The 19,431-nt window shown below is 41.1% G+C and overlaps 1 protein-coding gene across 1 annotated transcript in view; it reads left to right on the top strand.

Annotated features, from left to right (window-relative positions):
• Window positions 1-18,542, top strand: part of PI4K2B (phosphatidylinositol 4-kinase type 2 beta) — a 36,845-nt gene extending 18,303 nt beyond the window's left edge. The window contains exons 4-10 of the mRNA XM_020780455.3: window positions 254-385; window positions 2,069-2,222; window positions 3,526-3,593; window positions 14,158-14,257; window positions 15,072-15,205; window positions 15,480-15,539; window positions 16,034-18,542. Coding sequence (XP_020636114.3) covers window positions 254-385; window positions 2,069-2,222; window positions 3,526-3,593; window positions 14,158-14,257; window positions 15,072-15,205; window positions 15,480-15,539; window positions 16,034-16,207 — 822 coding nt within the window. The 3' untranslated portion in view covers window positions 16,208-18,542. The remainder of the gene's footprint in view (window positions 1-253; window positions 386-2,068; window positions 2,223-3,525; window positions 3,594-14,157; window positions 14,258-15,071; window positions 15,206-15,479; window positions 15,540-16,033) is intronic.
• The last annotated feature ends 889 nt before the right edge of the window (window positions 18,543-19,431 follow it).

Here is a 19,431-nt window from a genome sequence, read left to right as displayed (position 1 = left end):
ATTAAATGAGTCAACATGTTTTTAATTGATGCAAAGCCATTGGTTCAGTTAGTTTAAGAGCTGGTTCAAAGAACTGAGTGTCTATAGAATATTGCTAATGGCCATTTATGGATATTGCACAAAAAGATGGAATATTCTCTCTGACTGTTGATTTTATGTTTCAGAATTCTTAAGGACTTTTATAAAGATATCACCGTAATAACTGGAATCTCCAAAGCCAAATGCTAATACATTTTGTCTTACATGTTTAAAGGTTGTCTGGATTGTTAGTGAGACTTTTAACTACAGTGCAATAGATCGTGCAAAATCAAGAGGCAAAAAATATGCTTTAGAAAAAGTGCCAAAAGTTGGCAAAAAATTTCATCGCATAGGACTACCTCCTAAGGTACGTTTTTTGAAAATATTTGAATGTTTTGTTCTCATAATATCTATAGGGAACATTATCCTTTTGGTGTGCCTAGGAGCCCTGTGGGACGTGCATAATGGCCCAAATCCTATTACACAACTATGCATGTGCAACTTGAAGTTCTGCCTATGGTAGCTGAGCAAGCACTGAAGCAGAAGTGCTATCCCCAAAGCACTTCTGCCAGTGCACTGCCCAATCTGTTGTACCAGGAGTATGCATCTGATTGCACTGTTAGAGAGTGCAACTCCTTGTTGCCAGGCATGACACTTGGCACATTTATACCAGTGTAACATTAGGTTATGCTCAAATGAATAGCATGCTGACCACTGTCCATTGTTGCATGTTTCAAGTTACTTCCTACAGATGGTGACCTTATGAGTTACCTCAAAGAGGTCCTGTTATTAACAGTTCTTCTCAGGTCATGCAGACTAAAGATTCTGGCTCCATTTATTGAACTAACCCGTCTTGCAGATTGTGAAGGAACTATGGAGGAAAACAAGAAAAAGCAGAGTGAGCCATCCCCTCAAACTAGAGACGCCCGAGCAGAAGAGAGCTATGAGAACAAAGGGGGTAATGGAGAATGAAGAACTGACTGTAGACAAAGAGAAGGGAATGGAATCAAATGAAAAAGGGGAACAGATTGAGATATGTCTGGTTGAAGAGGGAGAGAGAAAAGGAGAGGAGGAGCTAATTTTGCCTGTATGGGAAGAGGATATAGGGGAACCAAGTGGGAGGAGATAGTTCAGTGTACTGGCAACAGGAAAGAAAAAAGAAGGAAAGAAAGAGCGAAGGAAACAGAATTGGAATATGACAGAACGAAGGAGTTGCTAGAAGACTTTCCTAACCTAAAAGTGGGAGGATTATTACCTGATCTGGATGCACCTAAGGGAAAAGGGACATCTGTAGAGTCTTTAGAATGGACGTTGTGGTCTATCTGCGGGGACAAGGTCCCTGAAAGAAGGTGATCTGGCCGGACTCTTCCTTCAGCCACCCACCACTGGAGGGAGACTGGGCCAGACACCCTTGCTGTGGCACAATTTGCACGGTACGGAGCATGCCGATGAGGAAACCCACCGATCAACAGCATTTTGGGCCAGCCCCTCAGTGGATCCTGTTGGTTTTGGGACAGAGTTGTCATCCTCACATTATGGACAATTATCTGACATTGGTTGTTTTGAGCCTGTAAAAGTTGTTATAGATTCACCTAGTACTAAATCAAACAAATCTGTTGACATTCAAAAAGAGGCTCAGTGGTTAATTTCCTGCCAAAATGGAGGAACTGCTTCAGCTCTTTAACGAACTCGATCACATAGATCATCTTTTATTTCTGTATCTCACTCCTCCTATTCTTTCTTTTCTACTAAGTCCAGTATCATCTTTTGAATAAATCTGTTTTTCCCTACCAACCTTCTTCATTGTCTAGTTTCTACAGCTATAGGGGATTACAGTAGTATGGATAATCTTGGCCTTGGTTTCTAGCAAAACATCATTCATAAAAATCAATTTGAAGTGTTGCAATTTATTCAGTTTCCCATTATTAAATCATTGAATACTGTTTGTAAATTTGGATAGATGAAAATTTAGTGCAGAACACTACTTGGATGTGAGGTGCTCTTAAAATTCTGTTTCTTATGTAAATGCAGGATTTATTTTCATTTGCAGGTAGGCTCATTCCAGCTGTTTGTTGAAGGCTACAAAGAGGCTGACTATTGGCTCAGGAAATTTGAAACAGACCCTTTGCCAGAGAATACAAGGAAGCAATTTCAGTCAGAGTTTGAAAAATTGGTTGTGCTTGATTATGTCATCAGAAACACTGGTAATTAATTTTTTTGTCACTGGTACTAGATCATTCTATGATAGCAATATTCTTTTAATGCATGTTTCATAGTGGCTGAAAGCCAGTAGTAAGTCACAACTAGAGTAGGCTCAGTGAATTAATGGGAATTTTGTAAGTCAACTCCTCTAGAAGTTTCATTGAATCAGCAGCCCTACTCTAGTTGTGACTTACTATTATGTTTCTGCTGTAGATAAAATTCAGCATGCTGGATAAATCCATTCATAATATAAATGTATGCAAATGGTGTTAAGAAAATGGCTTATTATGTGAATGTCTGTTTTTTTTTGGGAGGGGGGGGAATTGTTCGTATCTGCCAATGCTGCAGTTAGGGAAAAGCCCTGCAATTTTGGCATCCGTGCTATAATTCATCAGGGATTGCTGTTGCTCAGTGTTTCATGGTACCACCAGAAGTGAGAGAAGTTTTTGGACTACAACTCCCATAATATCCGAGATGACATGGCTAGTTACTATGCCAGCTGGGGTGTCCTGGCAGCTGCAGTCCAGAAAATTAATTTACTCACATCTCTTGAGTACTAGATTAGACAATATGTGTTTTGGTTGAGATTATATAAGGAAGCTGCTTATAGGTAAAGATGTAGACAATTTTTTAACTTCACAATCTTTGTAATACTTTTGAGGAGGAACATGGAGTATTGACTGATCCCAGTGCAGACTACTGTGTCATGCATAATGTGTGGAAGTATATCATGATCAGGGTCCTGCTAGTGTCTGAGCTGGTGATCCTTCAGGGATTGAAAAAGTGAAATGCCACAAATAGCACACTGCTAGAATGACAGTAATGTTACCTGCTGCTTTACTTTTCTGACAGAATATAGGATTAGAAAAGATAAACCGAACTTTGATACTATTTCCAGCTGTTCTGATGACTGAAGCTATTTCCCTCCCTTTCTCAAACCTCCAATGAGCAGAAGAGGTTCTAAAGTGCATTTTCCATTATAGAAAGTGAACATGTAAATCAGGCAATTTTTACCCAGTCTGAAAATGGGGCCCAAAATATTACTGTGAAGATATGCTTTGTCACAAAGAAGACAAGCTAAGAGCAAAGGTGGGGAAACATGAAAACTCAGTGCAGCTCAAAAAATATGAAACATACATGATCTAATGAATAGTGATTTATGAAAAAAACTATTTTGTAGTTTTAATAGTTTTATTTATATAATGCATCTACTTCATATGCTTCTGAAAAATTACTCAGAATGAGTTATTCCAAAGATATGATGAGATGTTTCAGTAACCATACTTCCCCCTAATTTCTTTAAAGACAGAGGCAATGACAATTGGTTAGTCAGATATGAAAAGCAAAATGATGGGATTGAACTTTCTGATAAGGTAAGACAAAGATGTTCATACTAACAACATGAATATTGCAGAGTGATAATGTATTTTTACACAGTTTCTTTGTTTTCCGATTCTATTGCTTTATGGAATGGAATATTACTCAAACAGAAAAGTATTAATAGTTTTAAAAAGGATAGCAAATGCTGTAGTTAAAGTGATAAACAAATATTAATCATGCTATGTACGTATATAAAACTTTATTATTTTTAATATCTTTATTCACAGCAAATGTTGAGAATATTACAAAATTCATTAAAATATCTAAAAAACATACCTATGACTAGTCACATAATATTGTTATAAAGGCAACATGCTATGTGATATACATTGTTTCATAAGGTGGCATATGCTACGGGGAGAATATGATGCGTTGTTATTTGTGTAATTAAGAAAAGGAGACCATATGGCAATGAATGTATTGTGACTAGTTGAACTTAACACACATATCTTCTGTGACAGTGGAGAGATCTAATCTGGCCATTGTGACACATGTCCTACGTACCATATTTTTCGCACCATAAGACGCACTTTTTTCCCACAAAACGGGGGTGGAAAGTCTGTGCGTCGTATGGAGCGAAGTAAACAGATTATATTTCCCTGTTTTCTTCTCCTAAAAAATTGGTGCATCTTATGGAAAGGTGCGTCTTATGGAGCGAAAAATACGGTACTTTCCAGCTGGATTACTGTAATGCACTCTGTGTGGGGCTGCCTATGGAAAGTAGCACGAAACTTCAGTGGGTTCAAAATGCAGCAGCCACATTTCTGACTGGGGCGAGTTACAGAGATAACATAACCCCCCTGTTACAGCAGTGCCATTGGCTGCCAGTCAGTTTCCGGGCACAGTTCAGAGTGCTGGTTTTAACCCATAAAGCCCTTAATGGCCTGGGCCCAGGCTATTTCAAAGGCCATCTCTCTCATCTTGAGCCAGCTCGGGTGTTGATCATCAGCAGAGGCCTTTCTCGGTCCCACCAGCTTCATGGGTGTGTCTGATGGGGACACAGGAGAGGGCTTTCTCTGCTGCTTCCAGACTTTGGAACTCCCTCCCACAGGAGGCCAGACTGGTGCCATCCTTGCTGTTCTTCCACAAGCAGGCAAAGACCTTTGTCTTCAGGCAAGCTTTTCCTCAGCAAGCTTTTCCACTAGCAAGCAAGTTACATGAGTATGAATTTTAGATGGATTGTTATGCATTACTGCTTTTATTGGGTTTTTAGTACTAGTTATGTTTTAGTACTAGTATTAGTAAAGTTTACCATCTCTCAAAGTTGTATTTGTTTGTTTCTTTTTAATATTTGTATACTTATTGTTTTAGCTTTAATATTGTCTTTTAATGATGTAAGCTGCCTCTATATACTCATTGCTCTTAGCTTTAAATATTATCTTTTAATGATGTAAACTACTGTTGTATACTCAATGGTTTTCAGCTTTAAATATTGTCTTTTAATGATGTATGCCAGGGGTCTCAAACTTGCAGCCCATAAGCCAATTGTGGCCCTCGAGACGATAGCTTGTGGCCCCCACGTTAGTGTGGCCTGCGAGTTTGATATTGGCACTTTACAGTGTTGTGTGTGGAGCTGAACAAACCTACCAATCACAGTGGGGTATATGGCTCTCGGGGGCAGGCATTGGCCGGGCTTGATGCAAGCAGAGATACATTTCTCAATGAGTGAAAATTACATAAGATTGCCATGGAGTGTTTTCTTCCGTGCCTGGCTGGTTGCCTTGTTTCTATTGGGCACACACGGACATTCATCCCAGTGTGCTGCATTCACAACACTTCAAAAAAAGTTTTTTAAAGTTGCTGCCCAGCGGGACAGTGTGGGTGTGGCTGTGGCTGTGGCTGTGTGCTGTCATTATTTGTGGGTCATTGTTTTTTATTTGCATTGCACTATTTGCATTGGCTCACACAATGAACATTATATATATTTCTATATGATGTAAACGTAGTCAAAACATATGCCATCAACAATAGCACGGTGTCATTTCCGATTCTTTTTCCTGTAACAACAGCACAGCAGATAACAGTCCGTGAGCAGTTGCCTTTTTTACGCTCACTATCCCAGTACAGTGGTACCTCGACTTATGAACTTAATCCATTTTGGAACAATGTTTGTACATTGAAAAGTTTGTAAGTTGAAGTACCATTTCCCATTGAAATGCATGGGAACGGAATTAATCCGTTCCAGCATTTCAAAAGGCAAAAAGGCAGGGGGGAAAGCCCTTTGAGAGCTCCGAAGCCAAAAAGGCAGGGAGAAATGGTGGGAAATTCAAATTTCCAGTCCTTTCTCCCTGCCCTTTTGCAGGATGCCATTTACAAACGGCTCTGTTCACAAAAATGGCATTGACTTGCAAATGGAGCCTTGACCTCATTCATAGGTCGAGCTCCGTTCGCAAGTCAATGCCAATTTTTGCCAGCGGAGACGTTCGTAAATCGAAAAGTTCATATCTAGGGACGTTCATAAGTTGTGGGTGACTGTACTTTCTGCCACCTACAAATGCCATGGTGTTCATGTCATTATGAAAGACATGAACATCGAGCGTAAAAACAAAGGAGACTGCTACTGGGTTTTTATCCACTGACCGCCTTGTTGCGGTTACAAGAAAAAGAAATGGAAATGATGTTCTCCATGCATTGAGACGTTCGCCGTGCATTGGCTAAACACTTGATTGAAACTTCAATGCAACAGTGACACCAAGTGGAATTACACAGCCCCAAACATGTCTTTTTCAAAGCCTGCAGTGAAGAGAAAGGTTGGTGATGAGTGTTACATACAGCACTGATGTTACCTGTCTGTCATGGGTTTGGAGGGAAAGTTCCATCCTATGGGGAGTGGAAGGCGGGACATCAGGAGGAGGGGCTGTACTGTATATATATGTGATGCGTGTGTGGAGAAGTTTAGACGCTGGGATGTGAAGAAGCAGCAGCTGGGAAGAAGAAGCTGGTGTGGGAGTCTGTGTGTCAGACAGGGTACTACTGTGTGTCAGAGTACCAACCTGATAGGTTCAGGTGTCTGTTGGTTAGCCAGAACTGATAGGTTCAGGGTCTGTGCTTCAAGTTAAGGGTTCTGTGTGAACCAAACTGTATGCATGTATGAATGAGACTAAGCCACGTTACTATATCTTATTCACCTAATCATTTTATTTTCCCTGTGTGTTGTTTTAAATAAACCTTATTCTTTTATTGGTTAAAAATCCATCCCTGGTCTGTGTGACTTCTTACAGGGAATGGTTGGTGGCAGCTTAGTTAACGTGTGGCATATCCCAGTAGGTCTGGGTTTGTCACATTGATTGGTGTCCAGCGTGTGGGATACGACTGGTCCAGTTGTCCAGTGGTCCAGCAAAGCCTTGGCACGTGTGCCCAGAGCAAGGGGGGTCTAGTCAGGGACAATCTGAGAGCACGTAGGTAATCTTCTAGGTGTGCCTCACGGGGGGGGTGCACTAGTAGAAGAACGTGTAACCTCAGATTGGGGACTAGATTAGGGTGCTCTGAGGCAGCCTGTTTTGGCGGGAAAAAGCTGAGGCAAAACTGTGAAATAGCAGTGAGCTAGCTTGTCTGCTGAGAGGCCCAGCAGAGGGGGGTAGACTCTAGCTCGCAACTGTTGCAAGTAGTGCTGAAGGACAGCAGCAATCTATAGGGAAAGCTGGTTCTGAGGAAAAAGAAAAAAAAAGTGGTCGTTTTATTTTGAGGCTTGACTTTTTAAAGCAGCCTGTTCTGGGGGGGGGGATTATGCCCTTGACTCGAAGCCAAATGGCAGAAATGGGTGAAGTGAAAGACCCCCAGGTAGACCAAGGTTCTGAGGATGAATTTGGCTCAGTGCAAGGTGACAGCACAGGAGAGCAGAACCCAGAACTCAGAAAAATACTCCTAGCCCAACAGCATGAACTGAGGGTGAGGGAAATGGAGGAAAGATTAGAGAGAGAAAGAAGGCAATTTGAGATTGAGAGAATGGAAAGAGCAGAAAGATTGGAGAGAGAGAAAATGGCGTTTGAATTAAGAAAATTGGAACTGATGAATCAGAACAATAATAACAATAGGGATTCTGAGGGAGGCCAATTGTCTAAAGCTGACCTGAAGAAATTCCCTGTGTACCACAAGGGAGATTGTCCTGAGGTGTTCTTTTCCTTAGTGGAAAGAGCGTTTGTGGACTTCTCAGTGAGGGAAACTGAGAAGATGACCATCATGCGATCTTTAATCAGTGGTAGCCTGGCTGAGGTTTATTCAGAGATGCCACAGGAACTGATGAGAGATTTTGCAGAGTTTAAAAAACTGGTGTTTGCAAGACATGGGATAAATGCGGAACAGCTGAGGCAAAGATTCAGGTCCCTCACAAAGAAACCAGAGCAGACTTTTACCCAAGTGGGGGCCCAATTGGTGAGGCTGCTAGAGAAATGGCTATCTCAGGAGGGGACAGAGACCTTTCAGCAGTTTAAAGATTTGATAGCGCTGGAACAGTTCTATTCAGTCCTGCATGGGGAACTGAAATTCCAGGTGAGGGAAAGGAAACCGAAATCTGTGGCAGAAGCCGCCGAGATCGCAGATTTTATTTACCAGATAAGAAAGCCCTTAGGTGAGGAGAAATCTGTAGGTAAACCCAAAGAAACCTACAGCAAGTACTCTCAGGGACCAGGGAAAAGCCAGCAAGGGGGAGGGGCCCATGGTGAAGGGAAGCCCTCAGACATGAAACCAAGACCTCAGATTTTGGAGGGAAAACCAAAACAAGATGAGAGAGAATCAAAATACACCAGAAAATGTTATTTCTGTCAGGGAAAGGGCCATCTAATCTCAGAGTGTGAGAAATTAAAGCAGCTAAAAGGAATTGTGCCTCAGGATTCGAGTGGGACCAAGCCAAAAGCTGTGTTCTGTGTCCAGAAAGAGCAAGGCTCATTGTCACTGAGGGAGCCTGTTGCCATGGCTACTCAATCTGGAACAGCTACATCTGCTGATCAGGCTGAGGAAAATGGTCCTCTTGTAGAGGTCAGGCGCTGCCTACTGGTGAGAACAGATTCTCAGTTGTTTGAGACAGCAGGGGTGGACGTAGGAATACTTGGCCATCAGTATAGGGGGCTGCGGGACACTTGTTCCCAGGTGACCCTGTGCCATCCAGATATTATTCCTAGGGAGTATGTAATCCCAAATGAGAGCATGAAGGTGGCAGGGATTGAGGGGCAGGTAATCTCACTGCCAGTCGCGGAGGTACCTGTCAACTTTCAAGGCTGGAGGGGCGTTTGGCGGCTAGCAATTTCATCGACTCTGCCAGCAGCCGTGCTCGTGGGAAATGACCTGGCTGAACATGTGAAACGGGTGCTAGTGATTACACGCTCACAAGCCACCACGGGGACAGTTCAGGGGGGTAATGATGAGCCCGAGGCGGAAGCAGAGGGGAGTTCAGAAGCTGTGGTGGAAACCTTAACCACAGACAGCAGATTTGGACAAGAGCAAAAGGCAGACGCCACTCTCCAGAAGTGTTTTGAACAGGTGACTGACGCCCAGCTAACACCTGAAACCCCAGTGAGATTTCTGGAGAAAAAGGGGATTTTATATAGAGAGACCCTGAGGAATATCTCAAAAGGGGGAGATGGGATCAGAAGTCAGCTGGTGGTACCTGAAAAGTATCGCCCCATGATCTTACAAAGGGGGCACTCTGACATGTTTGCTGCACACTTAGGGGTGAACAAAACACAGCAGAGAATCACACAGAATTTCTACTGGCCTGACATAGGGAAGCAGATCAAAGAGTTCTGTAAACAATGTGATGTGTGTCAAAGGCAGGGGAATAGCCGCGACAGGACTAAAGCAAAGTTGTGCCCTTTGCCTGTGATTGACACTCCGTTCAAATGCATAGGGGTGGATATTGTGGGACCTTTGCCCAAGGCCACAAAGAGGGGGAACAGGTGCATTCTCACCATTGTGGACCATGCCACGAGGTACCCTGAAGCCATACCCTTGACTAACATTGAAACTAACACAGTGGCAGATGCCTTGGTGGGGTATATGTCCAGGATGGGATTTGCCTCAGAAATAATCACAGATTTGGGCGCATCGTTCACATCAAAGCTCATGAAACGCTTATGGCAAATCTGTGGAGTTAAGCACAAGGAAACCACTGCCTATCATCCTGAAAGTAATGGGTTAACGGAGAAGTTCAATGGGACTCTAATGCGCATGATTAGGGCTTACTTGGCAGAGAATCCAAACAATTGGGACCAGAAGCTGCAATCCCTTTTGTTTGCTTATCGATCAGTGCCACAAGCCAGTACCGGGTTCAGTCCATTTGAACTTTTATTTGGGAGAAGGGTGAAAGGGCCCCTTGATTTGATCAAACAAAATTGGGAGCAGATCACCCAGGATGACCCACAAGACGTTGTGACATATATAGGCTCTTTAAGGAGTGACCTAAAGAGAAACCTAGAGCTAGCAACAGAGACCCTGCAAGCTCAAAAGGCCAGAAAGAAAGCTTGGGAAGACCAGGAAGGCAGGGAGAGGCACTTTAACCCAGGGGAGGGAGTGCTTTGGCCCAGGCCCTGCAAAGAGAACAAACTGCAGCTGGGTAGCCCCGAAATAAAATACTTGGGTCACATGGTAGGGGGAGGAGTGATAAAACCCCTGGAGGCCAAAATAGAAGCTGTTCGTGATTGGCCTAGACCCAACACCAAGAAAAAAGTCAAATCATTTCTTGGGTTGGTGGGCTACTACAGAAAGTTCATCCCGAGGTTTAGCGAGATTGCGGCTCCGCTGACCGATCTGACGAGGAAGAAGGCTGATGACCGCATCCCGTGGACCAGCGACTGTGAGGCGGCGTTCCAGAGGTTGAAGGAGGCGCTCGTCCAGTATCCAGTGCTGCGTGCTCCAGACTTCGACCGGGAGTTCATCATCTACACCGATGCGTCTAACAGCGGGGTAGGAGCAGTTCTGTGCCAGGAGGATGAGAATGGTGACCAGCATCCAGTGTCCTACCTGAGTAGGAAACTTCAAAAAGGTGAGAGACCTTTGGCAACCGTGGAGAAGGAGTGTTTGGCCATAGTCTACGCGATCCAGAAGGCCAAGCCTTACATCTGGGGAAGACATTTTATTCTGTGCACTGACCATTCACCACTGCAATGGTTAAAGACAATGAAAACCCACAATAGCAAACTTATGAGGTGGGCTTTAAACCTGCAGGACTATGACTTTGAAGTGAAGGTGGTCAGAGGGTCAGTGAACTGTGTTGCTGACGCCTTGTCAAGAAGACCTGAAGAATGAAGACGGCGAAAGAAACATGGACTATGTATATATATTGATGACAAAAAGTTAAATGTACCTGTTTTTTGAACTTGGTTTGTATGAATAAAGGTAAATTGATGTAATGTATATGGTAAATGTTTAAATGCCTAATTGCTATGGTTAACTTAGAATGTAAGTATAAGTAAGTATGATATTGTATGTATAACTGTTGTTGTGTGTTTTAACCAGGTTGTTTTTTGGGAAAAAGCACCTTAGCTTTCCCCCTACAAAACAACTTATAAAGAGGGGAGGTTTGGAGGGAAAGTTCCATCCTATGGGGAGTGGAAGGCGGGACATCAGGAGGAGGGGCTGTACTGTATATATATGTGATGCGTGTGTGGAGAAGTTTAGACGCTGGGATGTGAAGAAGAAGCAGCTGGGAAGAAGAAGCTGGTGTGGGAGTCTGTGTGTCAGACAGGGTACTACTGTGTGTCAGAGTACCAACCTGATAGGTTCAGGTGTCTGTTGGTTAGCCAGAACTGATAGGTTCAGGGTCTGTGCTTCAAGTTAAGGGTTCTGTGTGAACCAAACTGTATGCATGTATGAATGAGACTAAGCCACGTTACTATATCTTATTCACCTAATCATTTTATTTTCCCTGTGTGTTGTTTTAAATAAACCTTATTCTTTTATTGGTTAAAAATCCATCCCTGGTCTGTGTGACTTCTTACAGGGAATGGTTGGTGGCAGCTTAGTTAACGTGTGGCATATCCCAGTAGGTCTGGGTTTGTCACAATGAGCACAGACAATTTCAGGAAAAATGGGGAATGCAGTATTTCTTTGTTGAACACAGAGGCACCCAGACGTGTCTTCTTTGCACAAAGAAAGTTGTGGTGCACAAGGAATACGATTTGAAATGTCATTACACAACTAGACATGTTGAGGAGTATGCAAAATACCAGGGAGATGAGAGAGCCAAATGGGTTGCCTATCTTAAAACTTGTCTACTGAGGCAACAAGATTTCTTCACGAAAGGAACCAAAGGGAATAATGCAGCAGTCGAAGCTAGCTACGTGGTTAGTGAGATGATTGCTAAAACATGAAAGCCATTCACAGAAGGCGAATTTGTCAAAAAGTGCATATTACAGGCTGCAAGTATACTCTGTCCTGAAAAGAAAGGTCAGTTTAGCAACATCAGCCTTTTTGCCAACACTGCGGCAGAGTACATTTCTGACCTGTCAAGTGACATTTATGACCAACTGTGTGAGAAAGCCAAATGTTTCGGTGTATACTCAGTTGCTCTTGATGAGACCACAGAAACCATCGACGCTGCCCAGCTTGCAATGTATGTCTGTGGTGTTGGTGACAATTTTGAAGTGATGGAAGAGTTGCTCACAGTAATTCCAATGCAAGGCCAGACCACCGCTCAGGAGATATTTCACAAGCTGTGTGGTGCCATTGAGAATGCCAGTTTGCTATGGAAGAGGTTTGTTGGATAACAATCAATGGAGCGCCATCAATGACAGGGAGGTAAAATGGACTGGTGGCACTTGTACCAAAAAAAAAAAAAAAAACTGGAAGAGGAGGGTGTGGAGGAAGCCATTGCTCTGCACTGCATTATCCAACAGCAGGCCCTTTGCAGCAAATGCCTGAAGTTTGACAATGTGATGTCTGTCATTGTGAAATGCATCAACCAAATCAGATCCAGGGACTTAAAGTACCAAAGATTCCGAGCTGTTTTAGAGGAAATAATATGAGGATGTGCTCTACTTCACCGAGGTACGTTGGCTAAGCAGGGGAAATGTATTGAAGAGATTTTTTGAGTTGAGAGCAGAAGTGAAAGCCTTCATGGAGAAGGATGAAGTGGCTCTTCCTGTGCTAAGTGATCCCAAATGGCTCATGGACTTCGCTTTTCTTGTTGATATCACACATGAGCTTAATGTACTGAACAAGAAGTTACAAGGCTAGGGGCAACTTGTTAGTGCTGCCTATGACAATGTAAGAGCATTCTCCACAAAACTTGTGTTATGGAAAACCCAGCTCTCTCAGACAAGCCTTTGCCATTTCCCAGCATGCAAGGCACATGTGGATGCAGGCACGCCATTCAGTGGTGAGAAGTATGTTGATGTCATTTTGAAGCTACAGGAGGAATTTGATCACAGATTTGCAGACTTCAAGATGCACAGAGCCACATTTCAAATTTTTGTGGACCACTTCTCCTTTGATGTACAAAATGCCCTTCCTGTGCTTCAAATGGAGCTCTCTGATCTGCAGTGCAACTCTGAACTCAAAGCGAAGTTCGGGTAGGTGAGTGGAAAAACAGACAAGCTCAGGCAGTTTTTGAGAGAATTGACCCCCAGCTTCCCTGAGCTTTCCCGAATGTTCAAGTGGACTATGTGCCTTTTTGGGAGCACATACTTGTGCGAAAAGCTCTTCTCCACCTTGAACTTCAATAAGTCAAAGTACAGGTCCAGACTTACTGATAATCATCTTCAAGCCATAGGGTCTCAACTGCTTCCTCCCTCAAGAAAAATGTGGCTCGGCTATGCAAGAGGAAGTGCTGCCAGGTCTCTAGCAGCAAGGAGTAGGAAAGAGAAGCCATGTTCAGAAGAACAGTTCATGTTCTTCAATGTTCCATTCATGTTCAGGACAATTCATGTTTAGAAGAAGATTAAAGGTTAAAGAACCGTTAATACAGACATCTGAATCTGAATACAGCAGATATAGAAGACTGAAGAAATCACATATAGTTGCTCACTAGAGAAATATTATTATTATTATTACTACTACTACTACTACTACTACTACTACTACTACTACTACTACTACTACTGATTTATTTATTTATTTTCTTATACATTCTTAATTTGTTTATTTTTTCATCTTATTTTGTGTTAAAAAATAAAAATAAAGAGATTTGAGAAGATTGGAATTTTTTTTAACAAAGCTTTTCTTGTGGGAAACCTGATGCGGCCCAGCCTCTGCCTCCAGCATCCCCCAGGTAAATTGAGTTTGAGACCCCTGATGTAAGCCATATTGTCCTTTTAAAGGAGAAAGGCAGGGTAAAAATATTTTAAATAAATAGTGTGCTTGCATATATTTGCAAAAATTAAATTCATGGGAGCCTTTTTTCTCAATGAGGATCAAACTGAATCTTTTGTTGTGCAATTTAGATCTTTTCCTCATGCACTTTTCACCCCAAACAGAGTGTGGTAGGAAATGTCTTAACAGCATAGCATAAGAGTTTTGAGGTAATACCTCTCCTCTCGTCTTTGGATTGTAAAATGAGACTCTCAAATGTTGTCAGTGGCCAAGTAGTTTGTGCTGCACTCTGACTTGCTGTATTTTTTTCAACAGGATATCCAATGGACTAATGAAAAAGAGCCTATTATTAAAATTGCAGCAATTGATAATGGTCTAGCTTTTCCTTTCAAGCATCCTGATGAGTGGAGAGCTTGTGAGTTTTTTAAAATGTTAATTATGTATTGTTATACCACCCCATAGCCCTTCAAGCACTCTCTGGGTAGTTTATAAGTTAATTATGCAGGCTACACATTGCCCCACCCCCAGAGCGAGCTGGGTACTCATTTTACCTTCCTTGGAAGGATAGAAGGCTGAGTCAACCTTGAGCCAGCTATCTGGGATTGAACCCCAGGTCGTGAGCACAGTTTTGGCTGCAGTACAGCGGTTTAACCGCTGTGCCACAAGGCTCTTTTTAACTGCTTGAATCAATGGCTTTCCATGTATATTAGCTTCCCTTTCTAAAGAAAAAAGTCTTGTATGGTGTGGTTCATGGTAGTTACACATTTCGGTCATACATGATGGAAAATGTCAAATAGTGTTATCTCTGAAGTAAACCTTCTTGGGTGCTGAGTACTACTGGGGATGCCAGCTCTTTAATGCCTCTTGTAGTGAAATGGACGACACATTTGCGATTACTGCACATCCCATTGTGTAAATTCATGGAAAGTCAAAGCTTTCATGATTTACATAGGCTTTTGAAGATGCGTAAAGTACAATTATCTCTAATTTATGGTTTGTTTTCTTTATTTGTATGCTGATCTTAGTTATCTAATTGGCAATAGTGTAACACAACCATAAATACAATTTTTTCTAGTTGCAAGATATGCTATCAACATGATGGACAGTTACTTATTAGCAAATGTAAGCAAGACTGCCTATATCTGAAATGCTATCCATGAAAGTAGTAAACAGTGTAAAATTTGAAAAATGTTTTTTCATTCCCTCATTTTTTCCCTGTGCCCTGCTAGATCCATTCCACTGGGCTTGGCTTCCACAAGCAAAAGTCCCTTTCTCTCAAGAAACAGTAGATTTGGTTCTTCCCCGAATTTCTGACATGAACTTTGTACAGGATCTTTGTGAAGATCTTCATGAACTGTTTCAGGTAATTTCCAAAATTGGACAGAATTGTTTAATATAGCTTTTATTACTCAGAGCAGAAAATGTAAAACTTTACTCTTCTGAGGGTAGTTGTACCTAGAGTTAGTTGTACCTATCAGAATGAAACACTAGCAAGCAATTGGAACTTTTCTCCTTTTTTGTGGTTTAATATGACAGGCATACAGTCAAATTTGTGGTTAAAGGTACAGTATGTTGGTCTTGTGTAGGACTTGGATTATGAATCTGTCTTAAATGAATTTCTTTCTCTTTTACTAAAGACTGACAAAGGTTTTGACAAGGCTACATTTGAAAATCAAATGTCTGTGATGAGAGGACAAGTAAGTATGGTTTCTGTTACCACTATGTTTTTTTAAATGGTTCATTATTTTATAACTGCAGAGAATTGGTCTTGAGGTAAAATAAGGCTGCACAGGACTACACACTTTTCTGGGACTACAGAATTATAATGCATTGTATAGAGGTAAAAGTAAACTGGCAGTGTCAATAACCAATCACATTCCTAAATATCCTGAAATGGGTCGGTTGTCTGCTGACAACCCTACAGAGCCTCCTGAAATAAATTGGTGAGTGTGCTTGACAGTCTTGCAGATCTAGCAAAGGTCACCATCCTCTCAGCTCCAACTGGCTATATGACAGGTTTGGTTTCCACGTACACAAATGGTTGGTAGCAATGTAGGTTAATATGGAAGAGGATCTGATTGTGTAAGCCTGCTTCCATATAGTGTTCATTCTGAATTGGAGCAAACTTTTATTTTAGGAGTCCTCACTAAAGGTCCTGAAACTCTAATGATACCGATTTTGATGTTTGCAGATACTTAATCTTGCGCAGGCATTGAAGGATGAGAAAAGTCCTCTTCAGCTTGTTCAGATGCCTCGTGTGATTGTGGAGAGAAGTCACGGGGGAAGTCAAGGACGAATTGTTCACCTGAACAATGCTTTTACTCAGACTTTTCATAGTCGAAAGCCTTTTTTTTCCTACTGGTAGAAAAAAGTAAATGTCTTCAATGTAGCAAGATTTACTGCTGTGTAAAGATACCAGAATAATGTAATTCTGTTGTACACAGTGCTGTACTGCCAAAACCTCAGAACATAAGTTATATATTTTGAATGTAATAAGTTTACAGTTTGTTTAAATTGTGAAATTTTACATCAGGGAAATGAGAAGTGTGTCCTATACTGTATTTTTATAGAAAGCTTAATTTTCTGTATTTAATATTAAAAGGGAAAAAAGTTTACAGATGCCAAAGATGACTTTTGATTACATTGTAGGAAAGAACTGTTTTGTTGTATACAAATGTAAGAAACCATAGTTTAACTTTGTTTGAAATGAAGCACAACCTTTTCATTCCTCCATTGTAAGAAAGCTACTTGAAATTCCACCTTAACAATTACTTTGTTGCTACATGGATTATTACTGATTTGTGTACTTGAATGTGAAAAAATGTCTCTTGATCATCTTAGTGAGATCAGTGTCATTATACTTTTAGAAAACAAAAGGATATGTGATGATAGATTAAATTTATATAGTAGATGCTGGTGCATGCTTCCCGTTCATGCCCACTGTAAGTTGAGATGATTAAAGTGAACCAGGGACCTTCTGACAGTGATTTGTTTGTGACGTATGAACCCTGTTTCGTCTATTCCCAGACAGTACAAAGTCATTAAATCGTGGCAAGCTGGAGTTCCTAGTTTATATGTCACAATAAAGTAGTCAAGACTACTTTAGGATTAGGGTATCCTTAGTTAGAATGCAGACACAGCTTAGCTTTTGTATGTGTTTTATGCATTTATTAGCTATGTTTTGATCTCCAGTTTCGCCACTCCTAAGCATGGTAGTTCTCAAGTAGGACCAATCAAAAATATATACTGTAGCAATATGCTGGTTCATTTGCAACTGGCTGAGACCTCTTTTAAAAGTGTGGTTGGATAAGCCATGTGACCGTGCCACAAATCCATTAAAAAAACTTTCATAGGGTTCGTTTCCTATCTGCACTGGATGCAATCTCTGTAATGTGGTTCACACCTGAGCCTTGCACCAAAGGTTTGCTAGTATGTAGATATTAAGGCCAATTGTAATCTGTTTTACCAGCACTTAAAATATGATATATGATGCGTAGCCTATATATGCATTGTATGCAGAGGTGCTGTCCCTGCTGTAAAAGGAATAGATGAAGGGGTCCAATGAGTATGTGTATATTCTCATACATATATTAGTGGGTCCCAGGCTAATCCTTGGGGCTAGACATAAATTTGGGGATGCTCATGCATGCACTCATCCATGTGTAGACAGCACATGCAAAGCCTGAGAGAACCAATCAGTTTGAGGTATTGGCCTTTGTGTTTTTTCTCCAGTGACTGAGCTAGCCAAGAGGCCCTTTTTCATATTTACAAATGTCCTTATAAAGAAAGTAAAAGTATGTTAAATGCCCGTCTAGTTACTGATTTAAAATCTCTGTGAAGTCTTGTTTCTGTTAATGTTACATATAGATCATATTCAGGGTTAGGGTACCCTTGCTTACAATCCACATACAGTTTAGCTTTTATTGTTGTATGCATTTATTTGCTATAAAGTATTTTGCTCTTGAATCTTGCAGCTCATTTGCAAGGATGATTGATAAAATTATTTTCATAGTTATTCTACAATGTCTTCTGCAATTTCATCTCAGTACTATATAGCATTTAACCACTGTTATGACCAATTCATGAATATTGTACCCAACTGCAAACCTTCAATTACTGTTCATTTGATCCTTCTTTCCAGGCTGCTGGGTTTTGCTACTCTCCCCATGCCATTCAAACTACTCTGAAGCATAAGACTGCAATTTGCTTTTTGAATTCCTGACTGTTTTGTCATTGCAGTGCTCATCATCAATTCCAAGCTGTTTTGTTAGCCTTAATATATGTGGAGTATAAATTGCAGGATAATTTTATGGACACATAGAAATTAATAATAACCAGCTCTAAATTCAGTGTTACACTATGAGGACCATAAGTAAGTAGTAGCAAAATTGCTTACAGGAAACCTATGTATGTTATTGATTCTAGGAATGCTGTATCTTAAGCTTCTGAGCAATACACGTGAATTGCCCGTGTATTTTTTATTGATTTGAAGGAGTCATGGTAAAACAATGTTGCAACAGTTCACTTGATACACTAAAATGTCTATGCCTTAAAACGTAAAATTTACTCTAGGTTTAGAAGACAAACATATCATGTTCATGAATTCATCATGGTTTCAGTTATCAATTCAAGTAAGCTTTAAGGAATGTATAATTATCATTACACTTCACTCTTGTAGAACAATAAAAAGAATGGACTGATCTTTTTGCCACAGGTGTTTTCTTGATATTTATTTGATTAAAATCCCTATTCTCGCAGAGGTTGGGGTAGCTTGCAACAGTCTTGTGAAATAAGACTGTAGATAAGTGGCATAAGGTTAGCCAATGAACTTTACAGTTGAACGGAGATTGGAAAGAGGACCCCCCTCTTGCAAGTCTGAACCTGTACTTCTGCACTACACTGGATATTTTCATTGTATAGTCATTATACTAGAATGCACAAGAGACCAAAACCACTTCCAATCTTTGTTGTCAGTATCCCAAGAAATCATGGGATGTTTGGAAGAGGAAAAAATATTTTTTTTTTCTTTCTCAGCTATTCTATCCAAAGAAGCAGCAATTGTTCACAATTTTATTCCATGATACCATTATACTGAAACTCATAAGTAGAGGAACTTGGAGGAGGAGGAAATGTATGCTTGAAGTCTGGGGCATGAACATGGCTCAAATGAAACTGGCAAGTATAATGATTTTGTAGCACCTTGCTTGGTTTCAAACTAACCTTTCAGCAAATTTTACAATTCTCCTTGCATTTAATAAAAAATTATTTAAACAAGTAAGTGGAGTGCATAAATCATTATGGAAACAACCAGTTTTGGTCCAGTTTTTCATAATTTTATCCAGTCTCAAGACCTGCCAGGTTAGTAATATCTTTGGGTATGGACCAGACATGAGAAAGCAGATCAGGTCTCATCACACTCCCTATATCAGTGGTGGTGAACCTTTTTTGGGCTTGCGTGCTCAAACTGGGGAAAAAAAAAAGAACAGGCGGTGTGCCACAGCGGCAGTGGAACTGGAAGTGGTGGCGGAACCGTAAGTGGCGGCGGGAGAATCCCAGCGCAGAGGTGCCTCAAAACCCCACTCTGGATCT

This window comes from Pogona vitticeps, chromosome 5 (genome assembly GCF_051106095.1).
Source record: "Pogona vitticeps strain Pit_001003342236 chromosome 5, PviZW2.1, whole genome shotgun sequence".
Lineage (NCBI taxonomy): Eukaryota > Metazoa > Chordata > Lepidosauria > Squamata > Agamidae > Pogona > Pogona vitticeps.
Note: the sequence above shows the minus strand (reverse complement) of the source record. Positions and strands in the feature narration are given on the sequence as shown.